A 23894-nucleotide genomic window follows, 5' to 3' on the forward strand; every position below is an offset into this window, starting at 1 on the left:
ACCTGCAAAAACCAGACAGCACTGAAACCAGCAGCTATCTGCATAGCAATGAGCGATTCCAAGGCACAATTGCAACACTTAAGGTGAATAAAGCCAAGCCAGACTCCTTGGCGCCAGCAGGAGCCAAGACAAAGGAAGGCCAACGGACATTTAGGGACCGCGCAGTGATCAGGGAACAACTCCAGTATTGGAGAAATCGATCCAAGTGATCGGGACGCAGTCCAATCGCTTGGAACCAGGAACGGGTTCCGCCCCGAAGGGCGGGAAGCCCCTGGGGACTATAAAGTAAAGCCCCCAAGTTCAAATCGTCCTTCTTGGCAGGGTCACTCAACTGCCCAGCTGCCGCATCAACCAAGTAAGTCTCCAGTCAATGCACGCTACCAGATAGGCGCTCCTAGCTACCAGTCCATACCAGCTTTTGAATCCTGCAGACTCAGATCGAACGAAAGGCCATTTGTTCCCCTGACCTGGTGGGCCAGTCCAAAGCTAAGTATAGACCTTTTAGTGATCGAGAATAGTCTAGAAAGTAGAGTTTATGCATGAGTAGTGATTTACTGTGTATAATAAATGTGTTTTCATTTGAATCTTATTAATTGGTGTGTTGAGTTATACCTGGCGACTCTAGAGCAAAGCTTATAGAAACAGAGCAAATTAAGTAAAGATACAACAGGCAACATTTAAGAGCCAACCAAAAGTTAGCAGCAACATCACCACTTGAAAGTTATTTTCCAAGACACACACTGTCTGAACCAGTGCTGGATGAGCAGAACCTTCCTCCATTTAAATATTGACAAGACTGAACCCATTCCCTTTCATACCCGCTACAAACTCCAGTCCCTTGTCACCAATTCCATCCCTGTCCAATGTCTGAGGCTGAAGCTGACTGTTCACAACCATGGTGAAATATTTCATCCCTAGATGAGCTCTTGACCACATATCCACACTGTCACCAAGATTGCCGATTTCCACCTCAGGAACACAGCTCGACTCCACCTTAGTCTCTGTTCATCTGCTGCAGAAACCACCATCCATTCTTCTGTTACCTCTCAAACAAATTATTCCAACGCACTCGCAGCCAGACTCCAACATTAAACAACACCCTCCAAAGCTCTGCTACCCATGTGCTTACTCACACCAGCCCCTGTGCCCACTGATGAAAAATGAAATGAAATGAAAATCGCTTATTGTCACAAGTAGACTTCAAATGAAGTTACTGTGAAAAGCCCATAGTCGCCACATTCTGGCACCTGTTCGGGGAGGCTGTTACGGGAATTGAACCGTGCTGCTGGCCTGCCTTGGTCTGCTTTCAAAGCCAGCGATTTAGCCCTGTGCTAAACAGCCCCTCTACAAACGTTTCCTTTTAAAAGGCACAAAAAATTTAAATTTCTCATTGTTTTACTCCATGGTAGTGATCATCCTGATCACTGTAATCTCCTCCACACACACACCCCTTTGAGATCTCTGCACTCATTTAATTCCAGCCACTTGAGAATTCCCGATTTTAATCTCTCCCCCATTACTGTGTTCCCAAGGCCTCAATTTCCTCTTTAAAACTCTCCGACTCACTTTCCTCCGTTAAGATTCTCCTTAAAAGCTAATATATCCTCATGTGGCTCAGTGTCAATTGTTATTTTGTAATGTTTCTCTGAAAGTCTTCAAAGTTTTATTCCGTTCAAGTCACAATGTAAATTTGAATTATTGTCACTGCCCTGGACATATATTCTGCCCCATACATAGTGTGAGAAACACCGCTCACTTGATAATAATTTACACTTAGTCAAATTCTGAATAAGTATTTATTTCAATCGATCTTGCAAGAACGGGTGCCGCCGGTAAACAATAGCAGACACAAAGAATTCACACAGCATCAATTTGTTATATACAATCTGTGAGAAACACATCCCACAAACTGCAGAAAGGGCAGTTTCCTTATCAGTGATTCCTTATTTGGACTTATGTTCATTTTGTCTTCCCCCTTGCATAGGGGTTTCTGTTAGCTCCTGGTATATCCTTGGACCGTCAATTAAAAGATAAGAATGAGGCCCCCTGCTTGCACCTGCTATCTTCCCCCTTGCTTAGTGATTTCTGTTATTGTACATTCCCTTCTTCCCCGAAGGTCAGTCCTGTACATAGTTACAACAACTTGCTCACTGTAGCTTACACAGAACTTGACATCTTAATTTCCCATCAGGCCTTATTGTTGACATCTTAATTGTGAACCAGAGTTATACATGTAAAAACAACACAAAATGCTCACTTCTCACAATAGGAATTTGTAACTCCGAGTGAAGCAGTTTGCTGGACATTCTGTCATGAAGACACGTTTCAAAAATGTTGCCCCCAACAATGATGGCCACTGAGCCTGCCCTCTGCTGCTCGTGCCCCAATAAAGATGGTGGGTCCGCATGCGCACTGCTGCTAGTGATCCAAATAAGGATACCGAGGGCGCATACTCATTGCTGCCGCGAACCCAATATTGAGACGGCGCATGCGCACGTCTGCCAGAGCCAAATAAAGATGGCGTTTGCTTAATATTGTCTGCACAAAGCAGCAGCTCTCGCTCAGATCCCCAGGTACCGTTAGGTTATTTTTCCGGATTTTTGGTCTATATAACATGTACACGAAGCGTGCCTAACGACCCTCCTGATTCATCTCTCCCTCCGTCCCGCCATTCCCACCTTCACGGATTGTGGATCCGAGATAGAACCTTTTTCTGCGTCGCCATTAATCACATTGCGCATGCTTCACTCAGCCCAGTCCCGCCTCCTCATTCACGCTGATTGGTTGGAGGATCAGTCGCTCCCACTGGTCCTCCGGATCTGTCCACTCTTCGCCTATTGGTTCGGTGCTGTCGTCAATCACTCCGCGCATTGTGATGTGTCAGGTGAGAGGTCAGTGTCGGGGGGCGGGGTTTACAAACCCCAGTGGGTCCCCAGAGCCGAACAATGAACATTCTCCACTCACTGTCCACCGCTTCCGGCTTCTCTCCACAAACAACCTCATAGAGACCAGGGGGGAGACACTGACCCAGTTACCATGTCATTGCATGAGAGGAAAAGACTAATGGCACCCCTCCTGTTCAGAAAGGCAGAAAGTAGGAAACTAGTAAGTTTAATGCCTGTTGTTGGGAAACTGCTGGAATCCATTATTGAGGAAGAAGTAACTGGACATTTGGAAAGTCAAACCGCAATCCATCAGTCAGTGTGGTTTTGTGAAGTGTTTGACTCACTTGTTGGAGTTCTTGGAAGATGTAACAGGCCAGGTGGATAATGGGGGTCCTGTGGATGTATTTGGACTTCCAAAATACAGTTGATAAGGTGTCACACAAAAGGTAATAAACAAGGTAAGATCCCACGGGGTTTAGAGGTAATATATTAGCTTGGATGGAGGATTGGCTAACCAACAGATAGCAGAGTGGGGTTAGATTATATTAGATTTATTGACACATATCTTGAGGAAACTCATTTTTACCCAGAGGGTGGTGAGGGCCTGGAATGCACTGCTGAGGAGGGTGGTAGAGATGGGTTGCCTCACATCCTCTTAAAAGTTCCTGGATGAAGACTGGCACATCATAACATTCAGGGCTATGGGCCAAGTGCTGGCAAATGGGATTAGGTAGGTGGGTCAGATTTTGATGTGTTGGTGCAAACTCGGTGGACCGAAGTGCCTCTTCTGCACTTTTGCTGATAATACAAAGTTCGGTGGCATCGTAGACAGCATTGATGACAGCATAAAACTAAGAAGATAATGGTAATATTAAGAATAATTGTTTATTGTCACAAGTCGGCTTCAATGAAGTTACTGTGAAAAGTCCCCAGTCACCACAGCTGTTCGGGGAGGCTGCTGCAGGAATTGAATCTCGCTGCTGGCATTGTTCTGCATTACAAGCCAGCCATTTAGCCCACTGTGCTAAACCAGCCCTATTGACAGACAAGGTGAATGACCAAGATTGTGGCAATGTAAACAAGTGTGAGGTTATCTATTTTGAACCAAAAAAGGTGAGAGCTGAGTACTTTCTAAATGGAAAGAGGTTAAGTACAGTGGGTGTCCAAAGAGACTTGGCATTCATGGATAGAATCTGTAGCACGGAAACAGGCCCTTCGGCCCAAACTGGCCCATGCCAACCAAAAGGCCCATCTAAGCTAACCCAATATGCCTGCTTTTGGCCCATATCCCTCTGAACCTTTCCTATCCACGTATCTGTCCAAATGCCTTTTCAATGTTGCCAATGTCCCTGCCTCAACCATTTCCTCCGGCAGCTCATTCCACATACGTACCATCCTCAGTGTTAAAACGTTGCTCCTTAGGTTCCCATTAATTCTTTCCCCTCTGAACTTAAACCAAAGTCTTTTAGTTCTCGATTCCCCAACCCTGAGAAAAAGACTGAGAGCATTCACCCTGTCCATGCCTCTCATGATGTTATACACCTCTAGAAGATCACCCCTCAGTGTCCTACGCTCCAAAGAAAAAGGTCCTGGCCTGTCCAATCTCTCCCTAGAACTCAGTCCCTTGAGCCCTGGCAACATCCTTGTAAATCTCTTCTGCGCTCTCTCCAGTTTAATAACATCTTTCCTATAGCAAAGCAGCCAAAACTGAACACAATACTCAAGGTGCGACCTCACCAACGTCCTGTACAACTGCAACATAACTTCCCAACTTCTATACTCAGTGCCCTGACCGATGAAGGCCAAAAGCCTTCTTCACTGCCCTATCTACCTGTGACTCCACCTTTAGAGAACCGTGCACCTGAACTCCAAGGTCCCTCTGTTCCACAATATTCCCTCGGGCTCTACCATTCACTGTGAAAGTCCTACCTTGATTTGACTTTCCGAAATGCAACTCCTTACATTTACTGTATTGAACTCCATTTGCCATTTCTCGGCCCACTTCCCCAGCTGATCAAGATCCAGCTGCAATTTTTGATAACCTTCCTCACTGTCTACAATACCAGTAGTCATCTGCAAACTTACTGATCATGCCTTGTACATTCTCATCCAAATCGTTGATTATAGATAACATTCAGCAATCTCCTAGTTACTAATCTCCTAGTTACTAATCTCCTAGATACTCCCCGACTTAGTTAATTACTCTGATGTCACGTTTCAGTTTTTGCCCCCAGTCCAGATACCCAACAGATAAGTTATTTATACTTACTGATGGCAGCACGGTGGCGCAGTGAGTAGCACTGCAGTCTCACGGCGCTGAGGTCCCAGGTTTGATCCCAGCTCTGGGTCACTGTCCGTGTGGTGTTTGCACATTCTCCCCGTGTTTGCGTGGGTTTTGCCCCCACAACCCAAGAAGATGTGCAGGGTAGGTGGATTGGCCACGCTAAATTGCCACTTAATTGGAAAAATGAATTGGGTACTCAAAGTTTAAATATTAAAAAAAAATTTTTTTTAATTATACTTACTGTTCTGAAGCTTCTCCTCCCGGGATTCGCCCCCAACTCCGCTCCCTGTCGACTACGCCATGAATCCCCGAGGTAAGTTATTTATATTTACTGTTCCAAAGCTCCTCCTCCCTGGATTCTCACCAACTCCGCTCCCTGCGTTGGTGAGATTCACATCTGGGTGTCTGGAAAATCGTTCGGACAGTAACTGGTCCCAAGGTTACTAAGGTAATGAGTCCTTTTGCTTCCCAATTGGCCGAGGAAGGCAGTGTGTCACAAGGATGGATGTGTTGACCGATTAATGGCTGGAGGATGGGGGCAGGTCATGTGATCAAACCTCCAGGAATACATTTAATCAAAGTTGGCTCGGAGAGAATGTTGTGAATTTCTATCCTAAACCGACAGTGAGGTTTCTGTAAATTTACAGGATACTGGAAGTGGAAGCTGAACAGACGGGAAACGCAAACCAAACGTCACATTGCAATCTGACAGTCACTCGATCCATCAGAACTTGAATTCCAGCAGCATCTGGGTGTGGAAGGTAAAAGGTTTGTCTGTGAGGGAAGATTTCAGGTCTCAGTGTGACTGGAAAAGCCCCGAGATTCACAAACCCTGGTTAGACCAAACCTGGAGAACTGTGTTCAGTTCTGGACAACAAACCTGAGGAAGGATAGAATGACCTCGGAGGGAGCGTAGCACAGATTTACCTGAGTGATATCTGAACACCCACTGGGGTTAAATTACAAAACTAGATTACACAAAGGAGTCAGAGACATGATGGCACAGAGAAGGGCATTCGGTCCATTGAGTCCATGCTAGCTCTCTGGAGCAATCCAGTCAGTCCCATTCTCCTGCTCGATCCCTGTATCCTCGCAGGTTTATTTCCCTCAGATGTCCATCCAATTTCCTTTTGAAATCAAATCATTCATTGTGTCTATTTTTGAACTCCCTCATAGGCAGCAAGTATCAGGTCATTGCCGCTCGCTGTGTAAAAACATACATCTCATATCACCTGTACCTTTTACATACGAACTAGGAACAGGCCACTCGGCCCCTCGAGCCTGCTCAGCATTCAATAAGATTGCGACTGATCTCATTCTAACCCCAACTCCACCTTCCTGCCTACCCCTGATGACCTTTCACCCCTTACTCATCAAGAATCTATCCAGCTCTGCCTTAAAAATATTCAAGGACTCGGCTTCCGCTGCCTTTTAAGGACGTGAGATCCAAAGTCTTACAACTCTCAAGGGAAATCTTCAACTGCATCTGAAATGGGTGACCCCTTATTTTGCAACAGTGACCCCCTTGTTCGAGATTCTCCCACAAGAGGAAACACCCTTAGTGTTGGGTGGGGTTACTGGGTTATGGGGATAGGGTGGCGGTGTTGACCTTGGGTAGGGTGCTCTTTCCAAGAGCCGGTGCAGACTCGATGGGCCGAATGGCCTCCTTCTGCACTGTAAATTCTATGATAATCTATGAATCTATGATAATCCTCTCCACATCCACCCTGTGAAGATCACTCAGGCTTATATAGTTCAATTCAGGTTTTACCCAAAACTTCACATCTGTGTCCCGACTGCTTGTACGATCAGTGAATGGAAACAGAGTTTCTTTGTCCACCTGATGGAAATCTGGCGTAATCTTGTGTCCCTGAATCAAATCTTCCCTCAACCTCCTTTGCTGGAACCATTCTGGTAAATCTCCTCGGCACCTTCTCCAAGAACCTTCACATCCTTCCTGAAGAGTGGTGACCAGAGTTTTATAAAGATTCATAGAATAGATTTAGAACCATAGAATTCCTGCAGAGCAGAAGGAGGGCATTCGGCCCATCGAGTCGGCACTGATTCTCTGAAAGGTCACCCTGTGCCTGTAACCTCATAGCCCCATCGCCCCATCTAACTACACATCCCTGGACACTAACGGGCAATTTATCAAGGCCAATACACTAAAATTTCCCTTTAGACTGTTGGAGGAAACCTGAGCCCCGGGTGGAAACCCACGCTGACACGGGGAGAAAGTGCAAACTCCACACACCGACGGTCAACAAGGCCGGAATTGAACCTAGGTCCCTGGCACTGTGAGGCAGCAGTGCTAATCACTGTGCCACCAGAAGCAGTGTTTTGCTATCAATATTACTGTTTGTGAAGCTCAAGATCGAATTTGCTTTGCCATCTATTCTCTTTAATCTGACTTGTAGATATAGAAAATCCCTCTTCACCTCTTTCTCTTGCCTCCCAAAGAGGCCCGTTAGGTATTTGTGACAATCCAGCAGTTTTCATGGTCACTTTTTCTTAGTGTTGGCCCCACAAGTGACCAGATTCATTCAGCTCAATTTCACAATCTGCCTTTGTGTTTATGTGGGTTCTCTCTCACTCCCTATTTTCTGTTTTCAATCAGTTTCACAGGGTGTTCGAAGGGGAGGCTTCAAAATCCGGAAACTCAAACCAAGCATCACATTAGGATCTGACAGAGTCCTCAATTTATCATATCCTGAATATCATCGGAATATCATTAAACATGGAAGGAAAAAGCATTGTTCACACTGCGGGGAAACCGTACACGTGTTGTGTGTGTGGACGAGGATTCAGTCAATCATCAGGCCTCACAAGCCACAAATGCTGTCACACTGAGGAGAAACCGTGGAAATGTGCGGACTGTGGGAAAGGATTCACTTCCCCATCCCAGCTGGAAACTCATCGACGCAGTCACACTGGGGAGAGACCGTTCACCTGCTCCAAATGTAGGAAGGGATTTACTATTTCAGCCAACCTGCTGAGTCACCAGCGTGTTCACACTGGGGAGAGACCATTCACCTGCTCAGAGTGTGGGAAGGGATTCACCACTTCATCCCACCTGGTGAGTCACCAGCGAGTTCACACGGATGAGAGACCGTTTCAATGTCCAGACTGCGGGAAGAGCTATAAAAGTTCTGGGGAACTGATGCGCCATCAACGTGTTCACACTGACGAGAGACCGTTCAGGTGCTCTCAATGCGGGACTGGGTTCAGGCGATCATCTGACCTCACTGTCCATCAGCGAAGTCACACTGGGGAGAGGCCATTCGCCTGCTCGAAGTGTGGGAAGGGATTCACTCGGTCATTAAACCTGCAAATGCACCAGCGAATTCACACTGGGGTAAGACCTTTCACCTGTTCAGAGTGTGGGAAGGGATTCACTCGGTCATCCAACCTGCTGAGTCACCAGCGAGTTCACACTGATGAGAGACCATTTCAATGTTCAGACTGCGGGAAGTGCTATAAAAGTTCTGGGGATCTGATGAGCCATCAACATGTTCACACTGATGAGAGACCGTTGAGGTGCTCTCACTGCGGGACTGGGTTCAGGCGATCATCTTACCTCGCTGTACATCAGCGAATTCACACTGGGGAGAGGCCATTCAACTGCGCACTGTGTGGGAAGGGATTCACTCAGTCATCTGACCTACAGAAGCATCAGTGAGTTGACACTGGAGAGAGGCCATTCACCCGCTCCATGTGGGAAGGGTTTCACGAAGTCATCCAACCTGCTGACAGGCCAACGAGGCCACAAGTAACCACAGTGATTGGATTTTGCTGTTACTCACATTCAGGACTGAACCATGGTCATTTGGGTCTCTTTCTGCTGATAACAAACTCCAGCCCATTTACAGGGGCTAATATTCTGGCTAAAAGTCAAATAAATTAGATTTGTGTTAAATACGCAGAGTACTGATACAGATTATTTCCTTTTGAAGTTCTCTCGCTCTCCCCTGTCTCGTCCATCCTCACCTCTGTCGTCTTTTAAAATTTTTCCTACTTCAAGACTGTGAGAAAAAACAACTTTACAACTCTGTTTCGAAATAAATAACTTTGTCTTTATTTAACAAAGTCTGCATGCAGATGGCTACAGGTTAGAGAGAGAGAGAGCTGTTAAGGTAAACCTGCTCATTCTTTCTCAAGCTCGCAAAGACATGGAGAAAACGTTCAATATTTATACACAAGCTGTATCATTTTACAAAAACAGACCTTGTTCAAAAATGTCAATACAGTCATAACTTCTGATCAAACATGTTGTCATGGAAAGACCCTGACTCGGCTTATTTGCAGTAGTTTGTTTTTAGAGGAAATAAGACGTGGTCCTATTTTGTTTTTCACCTCTGCCCTCATGATGCCTTGACGCAGATGGACCTAGGTCATGAGGAAGTTGTGTTATTAGGACATTCCTAGATTGTGGCTTTGTTATCAGGTTTTAACAAGGTCAGGCACTATAATCCCTCTTCTGGCCTTGTATGATACAATTATGTGGATTCTTAGCTTTGTCTAGTTTGTCAGGGTCTGATCTTGGCACTAGCTGACACAGCTGTCCTACACTTGGTTACATAAGTTGGCTATTTTTCCCATCATGCTATTGCTGAGTTTGTACACTTTCACATTCCCTCCTGTTGTCCCATCAGGACAACCACTCAATTTGTTCAAATAGGGATATTCAGGAGACGGGTGTAAATACATTGACACAAGCATCCAAGCAATCCTATTGCTAATAGTAATAATAGTAATAATATGAAGGCCTTAAAGATCCAATTGAACAATCCGTGTCCCAGCCAACCTAACCAACCTGGTGGGTTATAATCGTGAAATTCTTGGCCAATTTCTTGAAGTTGATCCGCCTGTCTTCTTATATGGTCAGCTAGGTTGGTAATATTTTCAGAGGCATCTGGGATATAAGTACAGCATTCCTGACCTATAATGGCACACGTTCCTCCCTGCGAGGCTAACAGATAATCCAGAGCCATTCGATTTTGTAATGCCACAGTCCGGACAGCCACCAGCTCAGCCGAGACCTCGGCTAGTGCCCGTCCAGTTGCCCTGGATTCTGCTGCTGTTATGTTCGACAGTTGTTCCAATGCCGAGGCCATAAGGATCAGTTCGTTTGCTGCCTTGCCTGTTCCGTATTGTGGAAAGGCGATCATAAAGAACGCCTCGGTTTTACTAATGGTCCTCCTGATTCGTGAGGAGTGTTGTTTAAGGGAGAGTAGGTGGTGCATGCAGGGTACGACATATCCTAGATAACAGGACCCTGTCCAATTTCTGGGAAGCCAGGAGTATGCTTTAGTGCCACATATGAAATAGGTCCCGTTATAGGCCGTAAAATTCTCAGCCATTGTCATCCAGGGTACCTGGGAATTTTGCGTCCATGAGCTATTTGATGTTTTATTCCACACCCTGGACCAATCAAGAACAAACATACCCTTGTTGGAGATGTTTGGTATCGGTCCCTGCCATTCAGTTGTAAGATTACACCTACTCTGCCCCATTGATGGTCCTTTTCCTGATTTACTAAAACATAGGGATCCTTGCGCAGTGCTCGATGGGATGGTAAGGGCAGGGGGATTCGAAACATGGGGATATCCAGGTTGATACCAGGCTAAAAATCTAGTCATCCCATAGCCAGCCGATTTCCAAATTTTCATATCTCCACCGAACTCCTGTGTTCGGTTTTGATGCAGTATCCACTCAACTGAGTGGATACTGCGTCAATCCAAGTGAGGCCGTGGAATGCCCTACCTGCTACAGTAGTGAACTCGCCAACATTGAGGGCATTTAAAAGTTTATTGGATAAACATATGGATGATAATGGCATAGTGTAGGTTAGATGGCTTTTGTTTCGGTGCAACATCGTGGGCCGAAGGGCCTGTACTGCGCTGTATCGTTCTATGTTCTATGTTCTAACTGTTTCTGCTAAGTGAAATGGGAGTGATTGGAGAGGTAGCCCCTCCTTGGAATGGATGGGGATACGGGTACAAACCCAACAGTTACTTACATTCAATCTGTCAGCATAAATATATGACATATATAGAAAGCTATTAGCACGCAGCTCTTTGTCAGTTTGTTCGCTTACTGTCGAATGGCCATTAAGACCAATTAGTCCAAATAGTCCAACTGTGATAATGAAGATCCTCATTCTGCGTCCTCGTTGGGGCTGGAACCAATCTTCTTACAATCCGATAGGTGTACCCAACTCGAACGTCCTTCGCGTTTAACGGCAGTCGGTGTAGTCAGCAATACTTGAAAAGGGCCGCTCCAGCATTGCCCTAACTTCTCTCTGTCCCAATTCTTTATCAGCACGTAGTCTCCTGGTTTGACTACTGGATATCGAGGGATCTTTGTTCCGGCTGCTGCTGGGAGATGGGCCTGTTTTACCTGCGAGTGGAGAAACTTTAAAGAAAATGTTAATTGCTTCAAATAACTCAGCATTTTATCTCCCATAACGTGGAGGTCTACTCCCTCTAGGGGTTCTTCATGGGCATCCCAGGGAGTCCTCATTGGCCGACCGTAGACTATCTCTGCAGCTGGCAGTCCGGACCGCGAATGTGGAGTAACCCTCATGTGAAACAGTGCCAAAGGCAATACCTTTAGCCAATTTAATCCAGTTTCTTCGGTCAATTTAGATAATTTTTCTTTTAAGGTCCCATTTGCTCTTTCTACAATTCCTGCTGCCTGTGGATGATACGCGCAGTGCAGTTGTTGTTTAATTTTGAGTGCTTCACATAATTCAGAATTGATTCGAGCCACAAAATGTGTTCCCTTGTCTGAGCTCATCATTCTGGGAATCCCAAATCGGGGAATAATTTCTGTCAATAGTAATTTTACCACCGTATGTGCAGTACAGTTGGTGGTGGGGAAGGCTTCAATCCATTTACTAAATACATCAATGATCACTAAACAATATTTATAGCATTGTACTTTAGGTAATTCAATAAAATCAAGCTGTATGCAGGCAAAAGGACCATCTGGCAAGGGGTTGTTCCGGGAGGACATTTAATGCCTTTACCCTTATTATTTTTCATGCAAATAAGACATCGATCCAGCCGCATTTGTGCTGCTGTATTCAGATCTGGGTGCCACCAAGTTTTCAAAAGTAGCTGTACCATTCCCTCCTTGCCAAGATGGGTACAAGAATGCAAATAATCAATAAGTATCGGCAATAACGAATCTGGAACACAAACTTGACCTACTGGGGTAAGCCAGAGGTTTTGTGTCAACGAGTGCGAACACCCCATTGACTTCCATAGTGTGCGCTCAGAATCAGAGGCGTCCCTCTGTAACCTTTGAATTTCAGCTAACTCTGGCATGCCCTTTTTTGCTAGAATAGGTAGCTGATTTAAAGCCTGTGTACCCCCTGCGGGAACAATCATAGGGGCTGATGCAGACGCTGCCTTAGCGGCTGAATCAGCACGGGCGTTTCCCAATTGCACAGGAGTGTCCCCGGAAGTGTGCGCAGCACATTTAATGATAGCCAATTGACGAGGAAGTTGAATAGCAACGAGGAGATTTTTAACCCAAAGAGCATTTAGAATGGGAGAGCCTGCAGAGGTAAGGAATCCACGTTGCTGCCAGAGGCGGCCAAAATCGTGGGTGACACCAAAAGCGTACCTAGAGTCTGTGTACACATTCGCACTTTGGTCTTTGGCCAGAACACAAGCTCTAGTAAGGGCGAATAGCTCAGCTTTCTGTGCCGAGACTGGAATCTGGAAAGCAGCTGCTTCCAGAATGTCAGTGTCTGTAACAATGGCATACCCCGATTGCGGGACACCCATTTGGGAAATAGAAGAACTGCCATCAACATAAAAAGTGAGATCAGGATTATCAAGAGGGTTAGTTAAATCGGGACGAGGTGCGGTAAGGAAGTGATTCCGAAGCAAACAATCATGTGGTGGATCAACAAGTACATCAGGGGGATGTTCGAGGAATGCTGCGGAATTTAAAGTGGAACAGTAATGGAAAGACAGATATGGGTTCTGTAATAGTGAGACCTCATATCGGCTCAAGCGGGCCTGTGTCAGATGCTGGGTCTGCTGAGATGTAAGGAGAGCCACAACAGAGTGTGAGGTATACACATGCACGGGCTGATGAAGGGTTAGATTAGAGGCTGCCTGAGCTAACACATGTACAGCAGTGAGAATTTGAGTGCAGAGAGGCAAACCACAAGCTACTGGATCCAATTTAGTAGAATAATAGGCAACCGGATGGCGTTGGTCACCATGTTCCTGTGTCAAGACACCCGTGGCACATAGGTCAAGGACATTAACATACAACTGGAAGGGCCTGTCGTAAAGAGGTCGTCCTAAAGCCAGGGCGGAAGCCAGCGCGTTCTTAAGAGTAACAAAAGATTGCTGTGCTAAATCGGGTAGTTCAAACTTAAGGGGTGAATTCTGGGAGGAATAAGGAGTAAGCTCCTTAGTATGAGCAGTAACATTCGGAATCCATTGTCTGCAAAAGTTCACTAAACCTAAAAAGGCTCTCATCTGCTTTGGCGAGGTAGGACGTGCGGTTTGCAAAATGGGAGTAATACGATCCTGCGTAAGGGAACGTTCAGTAGCGCTTATCAGAACGCCCAGAAATTTAACCTGCCTCTGTCCTTTGTGTACTTTATTAGGTGGTATTACATATCCCCAGGAATGGAGACGGGTGAGCAGATAAATGGAGTCGCGTTCGTTAGAAGCAAAGTCAGGGCTAGCAAGGAGTAAGTCATCGACATACTGTATAATAGTAGATCCCCCCGGGGGTGTCAAAGTAGCTAATTGGGAGTGCAATGCCTGTGAGAAGAGTGTCGGTGAATGAATGAAACCTTGCGGTAGCCTAGTCCAAGTGTACTGGTGCCCTTTGAATGTGAAGGCAAACAAATACTGGGATTCAGCGGCAAGGGGTATCGCAAAAAAGGCGTGTTGTAAGTCCACAAGGGTAAAGACAGCTGCCTCAGGCGGGATATTACTGAGGATTGTAGCCGGGTTAGGGACCAGGGGATGCAAGGGTTCAACGATCTGATTGATATGGCGGAGGTCCTGGACCAAACGCCATTCAGACGGCCGCCCAACCTTAGGAACGGGAAGAATAGGAGTGTTACAGGGCGATTGGCACAGAACCAAAATTCCCTGTTGAAGGAAGGATTGTATCATGCTGGAGATTCCTTCCTCAGCGTCAGGGCGAATAGGGTACTGAGAAATGGAGGGCAGGGGCACACCGGACTTAACCTTAATGAGAACTGGAGGCACATTAGTAAGACCAACTTCGTGTTTGGGCGCAACCCATAAGTCTGCAGGAATCTCTGGGGATGGGGAACGGTTGGACCGATGGTGGTTCAATGTACCATCAACACAAAAGGGCTGTGAAAAATACTGTAACGTGCCTTCAGGGAAGCTCTGTCGTCCAGTATAAAAACGATCACATTTTCCTTGGAGGGTAGCAACCAGAAAGCCCAGTGACCTGGCACTGTAGCCTGCATTGACAGTGAGGGTAACGTGAGGTGCCACTAGTCCAGACTGTTTCCAGAATACGAGGGGCACTTCAACAAGAAATGCAGAGCCCTCTTTTCCCTCAGCATGAGCGATGAAAGTAACTGCCACCGTGGACCCGAGGGAGTCCCGGTAGATGGTCTCCAAATCGGGCAAGCACCCCGTGTGGTCATAGCAAAGGGTCACGTATGGATGAGGAACATTCAAGGGAGGTGAAAAATTGGAGGGATCAAAATCAACGGACCACCATTGGGGAGTGAAAAAAAGGGGTAAATTTCGAGGCTGGACTTGTGGAGCCGTGGAGATCGTGACGCCGTCGTCAAGGCAAACAATCTCAACTTGTAAGGGACATAACAGATCACGGCCAGCAAGATTAACACCAAGGGTATGCGTGACAGTGAAGGGAATACAACATTGACGGTCATTAAATTGAACCAGAAGGGGTTTCGTGAGTTGGTATGTAGCCCCCTCACCCATAAAACCAGAAAGTTCCACATATTCGTCTGAGAGAGGAAAACAATACTGTTTAACTAACGTCAAATTCAACGTAGAAGCAGTTGCCCCTGTATCAATGAGGAAGGGGACGGGAATACCCTCAATGTGAATTGTAGCTGTGGGTTCCTCAGAGTGGTCGCCAGAGAGAACCGGGAAATTGGAGCGGGCCAGTCAATAGGGGTGGGAGTCAGTGAAGGGAGCATACCGCCGTGGAGGGGGTGCCCTGTCTCTGCGTGATGGCAGGCAATCCCTAGCGTAGTGACCCATCCGTCTGCAATTAAAGCAAGTGACACTGTCTCGGGTTGGAGGACAAGGCCGGGGAGGGCCTTGGTGACGTTCATAAGGTGGGGGGTTCCTGCGAGGGGGTCGCTGGATAAACTCCGACTTTATTTTGGGTGTAGTAGGGTCCCTTCCGAAAGCTTCGCGGTCACGGCCATTGCTCCAGTAATAAGAGATAGCACGTCGCATGTGGGATTTGGAGCTATCAGACCAATCCATATTATTAGTTTTTATACTAGTCGCTATGCGGTCAGGCACGACCTGCATAAGCAGCGCATTGAACTGGGGAGATTTCAAGCCCGCATTAAAAGTCTCATCACCGGAATAAAGAGTGTAAATTCCACAAAAGCGGTCAAAAAATTCAGGACCCTCCTCCTTAGGAGTGGGTGTACAATCAAGAATTTTGGAGATATCTACAGGTTTACGGAGAGCACGCTTAAGTGCTGGGAACATTAAAGTGAGTTGAGCCTCATCTGATGGATTGTTCGTTTTAAATGCATCCCATGTGGTTCCATGATCCCCTAATTCTCGTTTCCATTTCTCACCTAAATCTGGGGGAAGGGATGAAAAAATAAGGGAATACTGATCCCTAGGGGTAGCACCATACACAGTCGCAGTTCTCCTCAGGTATTCAGTAAAGCCCTCTGGGTCCGTTTTATGTGACGGACAGTGAGCCATGATCAAACAGAGCTCCTGAGGTTTAAAAGCCTGCCATGTCTCAATAAATTGGTCGTTGTCATCAGTCGCTCGAGGGTTAACGAGACGTCGGATTGGAAAATTTGCAGGGGGAGGCGGTGGTGGAAAAGGCTCCTCTACCGGTGCTGTGCGGATAGTTAATTCTTGGAAAGCCTGACTAACAGAGGTAACGGGCTGATCGAGGAAGGGGGTTGGTGCTTTTGAGCGAGCGCATGTTGCAATGGGAGTAATAGGAGCAGGGAGATTATCGGCAGCAAGGTTGTTACAAGGGGGAGGGTGAGAACGGGGCTGCCGCACCGTGTAACTGGGAAGATGTGGCCATGGGGGCATCGTGGGATTTAATTCCTCCTCCTCCTCCTCTGTATCAATCAAATAGGGAAACAACGGCATGCCAGAGGTAGTGGGAGGATCCTCCTGATTTTTAATCTGATGGGCTATTCCGAACTGCTTACCACCCGATGCAGTATTATCCCCCCCCCCCCCCTTGATTCTTAGGATCTTTCCTGTCCCATAGTTCACATTCGAATTTCAACGTTTCCCAGTCTTTGGTTTCTCCGTCTATATAATCAGCAATCCCTCTCCTACGGGCATTGTCCCTCCAACTCATTAACAAGGACAGTTTGTGTCGTCTGTCTGATTCTTTTTGCCATTTGGTAATTAATTTCTTCCATTTGGCTCCGGCATTCCGAGACCAAATGGCTGTCTCTGCCGCGGTGCAGTTTTCTCAATTCCAGGTACCACCTAATGGCCAAATTTCAGATCTGAATTTCTTATTTAAAGCTGAAGACAAGAGGCGTAAATTGCGTTCCTTATCAGGGAACATGGTGCACATAAAAAGCAAGGGAGAATTGTCCTCCGTTTTGTCCAGGCTCTGGCCCATGACTTTTAAGGAGTGGAAAAAAAATTAAAAGAGAGAGAGAAGAGAAAAAAAATGGGGAAAAACTGCCTTGTAAATTTAAAAGTCAAAAATCCAAATCTGGTCCCTGACCTAGCCAAGCCTGTGTATCCCTGTCCTGGGGGAAAAAAAACAAGAGCAGGGGGTCCCTGACCTTAGGCTTTGAACGACAACCGAGTCCCAGACCCTAAGAACATTACTCACAGTCAAATTTAGATTCGAACACCGTCACCTGTCAGCGTTATCTGTCAGGGACGAGGGGTCACAGCACCGATCCGAGAGAGAGAGAGAGACCAAGGTTAAAGCTTACCTTGTTGCGCCGTCCGTCTCCGCTCTCCGGGTTCGTGCTCGATCACTTGTTCGGTCCCCCACGGAAGCCACTCAGGGTATTGGTGAGGGCTCGCAGCGCCACTGTCGATTTTTAAAATCTTTCCTACTTCAAGACTGTGAAAAAAACAACTTTACACCTTGGTTTCGATAAAACTAACTTCGTCTTTATTGACCAAAGTCTGCATGCAGATGGCTACAGGTTAGAGAGAGAGAGAGCTGTTAAGGTAAACCTACTCATTCTTTCTCAAGCTCGCAAAGACATGGAGAAAACGTTCAATATTTATACAAAAGCTGTATCATTTTACAAAAACAGACCTTGTTCAAAAACGTCAATACAGTCATAACTTCTGATCAAACATGTTGTCATGGAAAGACCCTGACTCGGCTTATTTGCAGTATTTTGTCTTTAGAGGATTTAAGACGTGGTCCTATTTTGTTTTTCACCTCTGCCCTCATGATGCCTTGACGCAGATGGACCTAGGTCATGAGGAAGTTGTGTTATTAGGACATTCCTAGATCGTGGCTTTGTTATCAGGTTTTACTAAGGTCAGGCACTATTTTCCCTCTTCTGGCCTTGTATGATACGATTATGTGGATTCTTAGCACTTAGCTGACACAGCTGTCTTACACTTGGTTACATAAGTTGGCTATTTTTCCCATCATGCTATTGCTGAGTTTGTACACTTTCACACCTCTCACAACAGGTACTTGAGACCATGATCCAGACCTGTGGTCCAAAGCAGAAGGAGCGTTTTATGTTCAGTTGCTCCATCTTTTGGATGTGATGATATTACAATCTTAGAGATGCTTCGCAATATTATTACTAGACTGGTAATCTGGAGACCTGAGCTATTACTCCACAGGCAGGAGTACAAATTTCACCAGGGTATACTGCAATGATTTGAGCAGTTTTGGACTCCTTACCTAAGGATAGATATTTTGGAGGCAGTCCAGGGAAGGTTCTTTAGGTTAATCTCGAATACGGATGGATTTTCATATGCAGCTGGAATTTCACAGCACAGAAAGGGGTCCTTCGGCCCATCATTACTGCGCCTGTCATCAAACGGAGAAGAATCCGGCCCTAGATGGTTTGAAGCACAGACCTTTCGGTTTACAGCCAAACACGTTGACCAATTGCACCAAAGTGACTGACAGGAGGAGAGGTTAAGTAGGTAAGGCCTACACGCATTGGAGTTTAGAAGAAGGAGAGGCGAACTTACTGAGATATTTGGTATTCTCAGGGCACTTGACAGTGTGGATGCTAGAGGCTGTTTCTGCTTGTGGGAGAGTCTAGGGCCATAGGGCACAATCTCAGAGTAAGGTGTCACTCATTTCAGAAGAGGATGAAGAGGAATTTATTCTCTCAGAGAGGAGTGATTCTATGGCAATTTTCCACAGAGAATTGGAGAGGCCGGGTCAATAAATATGTTCAAGGCTGAGACAGTCAGATTTTTCATCAGTAAGGTAATCAAGGGTTATGCGGATAAGGCGGAAACGTGGAGTTGAGGATTTTATCAGATCAGCCACGATCTCATTGAATGCTAGATCAGATTCCATGGGCCGAAAGGCCAACTGAACATATAACATCCAGTGCAGAAGGAGACCATTCGGCCCATCGAGTCTGCACCGACCCATATTAAGCCCTCACTTCCACCCTATCCCCGTAACCCAATAACCCCTCCTAACCTTTTTTGGACACTATGGACAATTTAGCATGGCCAATCCACCTAACCTGCACGTCTTTGGACTGTAGGAGGAAACCGGAGCACCCGGAGTAAATCCACGCAGACACGGGGAGAACGTGCAAACTCCGCACAGACAGTGACCCAGAGGGGAATCAGACCTGGGACCCTGGTGCTGTCAAGCCACAATGCTATCCACGTGTGCTACCGTGATGTCCCAACTGCTGCTCCTCCCTCTTATGGTTTTATGGCACCTGGGGGAACTTTCAATTAAATGAATTAATAAATCCGAAATAAAAATCGTCGTGTCATTCATAATGCTCATGAAGTTATCGAAATTTCCCAAAGCTCAGCAGGTTCACCAACATCCTTCAGGAGAAGAAATCTTCCCTCCTTACCCTGTCTGGCCTATATGTGACTAGTTCAGCAGTGATGTGGTTGACGCTTATCTACCTCTGGTATTGCCGAACAAACAAGTCAGCCGAAGAGAAGCTGCTGCATAAACTCAAATGTGAATTCAACTGTCCAATGTGCCCCTTATCTAAAAGGTGGTTCACATCCGGCTTCTCAGGATGGACAGTTAATGCTGACTTTGCCAGTGAGGGTCATAGGCCGAGAATGAATTTTAAAAACTGTGCAAAGTGCTGCAGATTCCGGAAATCTAAAACAAAAACAACAAAAAAGGCTGCTCAGCAGGTCAGTGAGCATCAGCAGAGAGAGGAACAGATTCACATTTCAGGTGGGCCACCTCATTGACATAATTCTAAAGAGTAGAGCTGGTTTTCCCAGTATCCTCGACCAATGTCCGTCCTTGACCATAAATCACAGATTAGCTGGTCACTTATCACATCTCAGTATGTGGGAGCTTGCTGTGCACACATTCCCTGCTCCGTTTACAACATTACAGCAGTGACTAAATTCAGCAAAATATATCAGTGGGGTTTAAGGGCGTTGGGATGTCCTGAGGTCGGGTAAAGGGTTTTACAAAAGCAAGCTCTTCCCAAATGTTAACATTTTAAAATGCAAGTTGTAATATGTTGAAAGATCTGAGATTACTGTGACTATCGGTCACTCCTCTGCCTGATGTTTTAATTTATCTAGTTTAAATCGGTTACTATTTCAATCAAATTAATATTCAGTGGAATAACAGCCTGGTTAAAGATGCTTCATTAATTGAGGCATCAGAACTTTCAGAATGAATACTTAATTTAAATGTATTTTTTATTTCAATTAAGTAACATCTGTTCTAATGGAAGTTTCTATACATTTTAACCAACTGTCAATATTCTTAAAATACACCGCTATTTTGAGTTGAAACTAATCAATGTGACTGTGTTTATCTCGTTTTGCTGTCATGAACATTTAATTGTGACCAGTGAGGTGTTTATGTAAATAAACACAGAAATAGAAGTCCCAGATTAGATTGTGGACTGACAAAAACATAACAACTATTTCCCCACCGACACAGCACAGAAATAGAGATAAAGATGTAAATAGATCAACGGATTCCAGTAGTGATTGTTTTTGGACATTTGTTTCTTTATCAGTTATATGAGAAAAAATTCATGATGATATCCATGTTCAGAATTAGGAAAGTGTCCCTCTAATCTCGAAATATAATGACCTGCGAAATGTGTTCGTAGAGTTTTCCTGTCTCTGATATCTGTGTCTTTCTCCTAACTGGTTCTGTCTCATGTCTCTCCACAATGGGCCATTGCCTTTAATCGACAACTTGAAGTCAACATGCGCCCAATATATTCTCTCAGCCCAATCTCACCCCATTGGCTTCCAACTAAATGGATCGAATCCAATTAATTGGAATATATAGAGGGAGTTTTACTCTAAAATGTGGTTGGAGTATTCAATTACTTTGTAGGGTTTAATGAGAACTGTAGAGAAAAAGTTACCCTGTATCTAACCTGAGCTGCACAGAGTGGTGAGCATTTGATGTGGCAGTGCCGAGGGATCTTTCCCTTTATCTAACCAGTCTGACAGAGATAGATAGTTTTTTGATTAATAAGGGGATCAGGGGTTATGGCGAGAAGGCAGTAGATAGGCTATGAGAAACATAACAGTCGTGATTAAATGCGGAGCACACTCGAGTGGTCTAATCGTCGAATTCTGCTCCTGTGTCTTATGGTTTTATGGTAGGAAGACCATCTATGGATGATCTTAGAATAGAAAGGTGCTTGATTGCCATCGCAGATATGGTGGGTGAAGGGCACCCTTCTGTATTGTAAACCGCTAATTCTCCATGACTCTGTGACAAGGTCTAAAACGATTATCACTCATATAGGGTGGAGATTAACCTAAACTAATCCAATAATATTTTTGTCACAAGTAAGGTGACATTAGCACTGCAATGAAGTTACTGTGAAGAAATTCTAGTCGCCACATTCCGCCACCTGTTTGGGTACGCAGACGGAGAATTCAGAATGTCCAAATTACCGAACAGCACATCTTTCGGGACTTGTGGGGGGAAACCGGGGCACCCGATGGAATCCCACGCAGACACGGGGAGAACGTGCACAGTTGGGACTCTGGCGCTGTGAAGCAACAGTGCGACTGCGATTGGATCTATTGCAGTGATTACTGATGCAAGGTCTAGACTAGCATAAACCGAGACAGGTTCTGGTGCAGAAATCACTGATACAAAGGTTGATTACCCTTAAATGATATAGGATACAGAGCAGTGATTATTGATTCAGTGTCTGGAATATTATAAACTGAGGTAGGGTCTATTGCAGTCATTGCTGCTGTAGGGTCTGGATTAATATATGTGTAAAGACTTATTAGGTCAGGTGATTAAAAACTTGGTCGACGAGGCAGGTTATATTTATTAAGGGAATTGAGGTAAGGATGAGTACGGAATTCATACCAGAGATTAGGGCCGAGATGCATGAAGACATCGCAAAGTGAAACAATTAATTCTGAAGATAACATTACGCCGTGATCGATTACAGGTGCAAAACTTAAGAACAATATTTTATATAAACACCTACACGAACGGTCAATACCTTTTTGCAGAGAATTCACTTGCTCTTCTTAGCCAAATGAGAGTTCTATGATTGGGTGGACATTTATCCTGTGGGTGCCAATCTGGGGATTCTGTGAAAGCACTGATCTGTCTAACATTGCCAGTGTATCAGATGATTGGTGAATATAAAACGAGGCAGGAAAATAATCCACGCCATAAAACAACTTTCCAATGGATAGAGTGTAGCACAAGAGTAAATTCATCATTTTGAACAAAACAGAGATTTCCTGTCCCTCAAGCCCAGTTCATTACTGGGACGTTGGTAAAATATTGAACTCAATATTACCCACATGATAGCAGAGCAAATACAAATTTCATAGAACTACTTATAGGTATTAACAAAAATGAATATAATCTCCAAATCAACAATGATTGTACTCGTACAAACAAGCAAATATATACAATCATTTGTTATATCGAGACAGGCAACAGGAACATGGTCCGGTAAAATATCAATAGAGTTAGGCCCTAGTGTGATGTAAAGAGACAAATTCCTGTGGAACATAAAAGAGGCGGAACTTAATGTAATATCAATAGAGTTAGGCCCTAGTGTGATGTAAAGAGACAAATTCCTGTGGAACATAAAAGAGGCGGAACTTAATGTAATATAATCCTATGCATGGTCTAATGTAGTATTAAATGCGTGTAACAGAAACAGAACAGTGTAGTATAGACAGGGACAGGGTTTACTTTAATTTAAATAAAGACAGGGTCTCATTCGGCTTGAGAACGGATTTGATGTAATACAGTGACATAAAAAATAGAGCAGGAGTAAACCATTCTGCCCTTCGAGCCTGCTCCGCTTTTCCCCGTTTCATTTGGTCCCTTTAGAGCTTTGATCCCCAAGAGCTATGTTTAACTGTTTCTTTAAAACATGCAATACTTTCGACTCAACTTCGTTCTGTGGTAGAGAATTCCACAGATTCACGGCTCCCAGGGTGAAGATACTGTTCCTCATCACAATCCTAAATGGTTTACCTCGTATTATTAGATGGTGACCCCTCGTTCTAGCTTCCCCACCATCGGGACCATCCTTTCTGTATCCGCCCTGTCTGGTCATGTTGCAATTTGATCGGTTTAGAATTAGAGAGGGGGGGGGGAATTAATTAATATCTAATTAATCAGTGTCCTCTTTTTCTGACCCTCCTGCCAGTGAATCAAGTTTCTTCCTAATTAATCAAACAAAACAATTCTTAAGTTTGAACATTTTTACCAGGCCTTGCCATAACCTGCTCGGTTAAAGGAAAACAATCCCAGCTTCCAACCGCTCTGATCGTGCAGCTCATGCAGTGGGAAGATCAAATTGTACTTATGTTTCTGCCTTGCTCTATTTTTGGAATAACTGATATTTTGTATGGAGCCAATGGAATCCGATTCATCATTAGCATCGTGTCAGCATAAGACCCAAGACTAATAAAAGACCAGCCTCTAAAAATTAAATTGACCCATGTAAGACTGGACCCTGAGTTTGAACTTCAGATTCCCTGAGCAATATTTCAGAATGTCAAAAAGCAAACCATGATAGGTTAACAGTCTTGTCTCAGTAGAATCAATATCACCTCCCACAACAGATACCTGAGCACATGATCCAGACCTGTGATCCAATGCAGGAGTGTTTAATGTTCAATTGTTCCACCTTTTAGATGTGATGATATTACAGTCTTTGGGATAGTCTCGCAATATTATTACAAAACTGGTAATCTGGAGGTCTGAACTAATACTCCAGACACAGGAATACAAATTCCACCAGGGCATATTGTAATGTTGTGAACAGTTTTGGTCTCCATATATAAGGATAGATATTTTGGAGGCAGTCCAGA

The 23894-nt window shown here is 45.0% G+C and overlaps 2 protein-coding genes across 6 annotated transcripts in view; one reads left to right on the top strand and one right to left on the bottom strand.

Moving 5' to 3' along the window:
* Positions 1-23894, bottom strand: part of LOC140418828 (uncharacterized) — a 178025-nt gene that overhangs the window by 20550 nt on the left and 133581 nt on the right. The gene's annotated exons all lie outside the window — the stretch shown is intronic.
* Positions 2503-9085, top strand: LOC140418823 (uncharacterized). Of its 5 annotated transcripts, none has more exons than XM_072502447.1 (3): positions 2503-2573; positions 5817-5930; positions 7787-9085. In XM_072502447.1, the coding sequence occupies exon 3, from the start codon at positions 7907-7909 to the stop codon at positions 8846-8848; it is 942 nt and encodes a 313-aa protein (XP_072358548.1). In that variant the 5' UTR covers positions 2503-2573; positions 5817-5930; positions 7787-7906; the 3' UTR covers positions 8849-9085. The 5 variants fall into 5 exon arrangements, with proteins under 5 accessions (XP_072358548.1, XP_072358546.1, XP_072358547.1 ...); XM_072502445.1 differs by lacking the exon at positions 2503-2573 and adding an exon at positions 2591-3343; XM_072502446.1 differs by lacking the exon at positions 2503-2573 and adding an exon at positions 2591-3331.

The sequence above is a fragment of the Scyliorhinus torazame genome, chromosome 5, assembly GCF_047496885.1.
Source record: "Scyliorhinus torazame isolate Kashiwa2021f chromosome 5, sScyTor2.1, whole genome shotgun sequence".
NCBI lineage: Eukaryota > Metazoa > Chordata > Chondrichthyes > Carcharhiniformes > Scyliorhinidae > Scyliorhinus > Scyliorhinus torazame.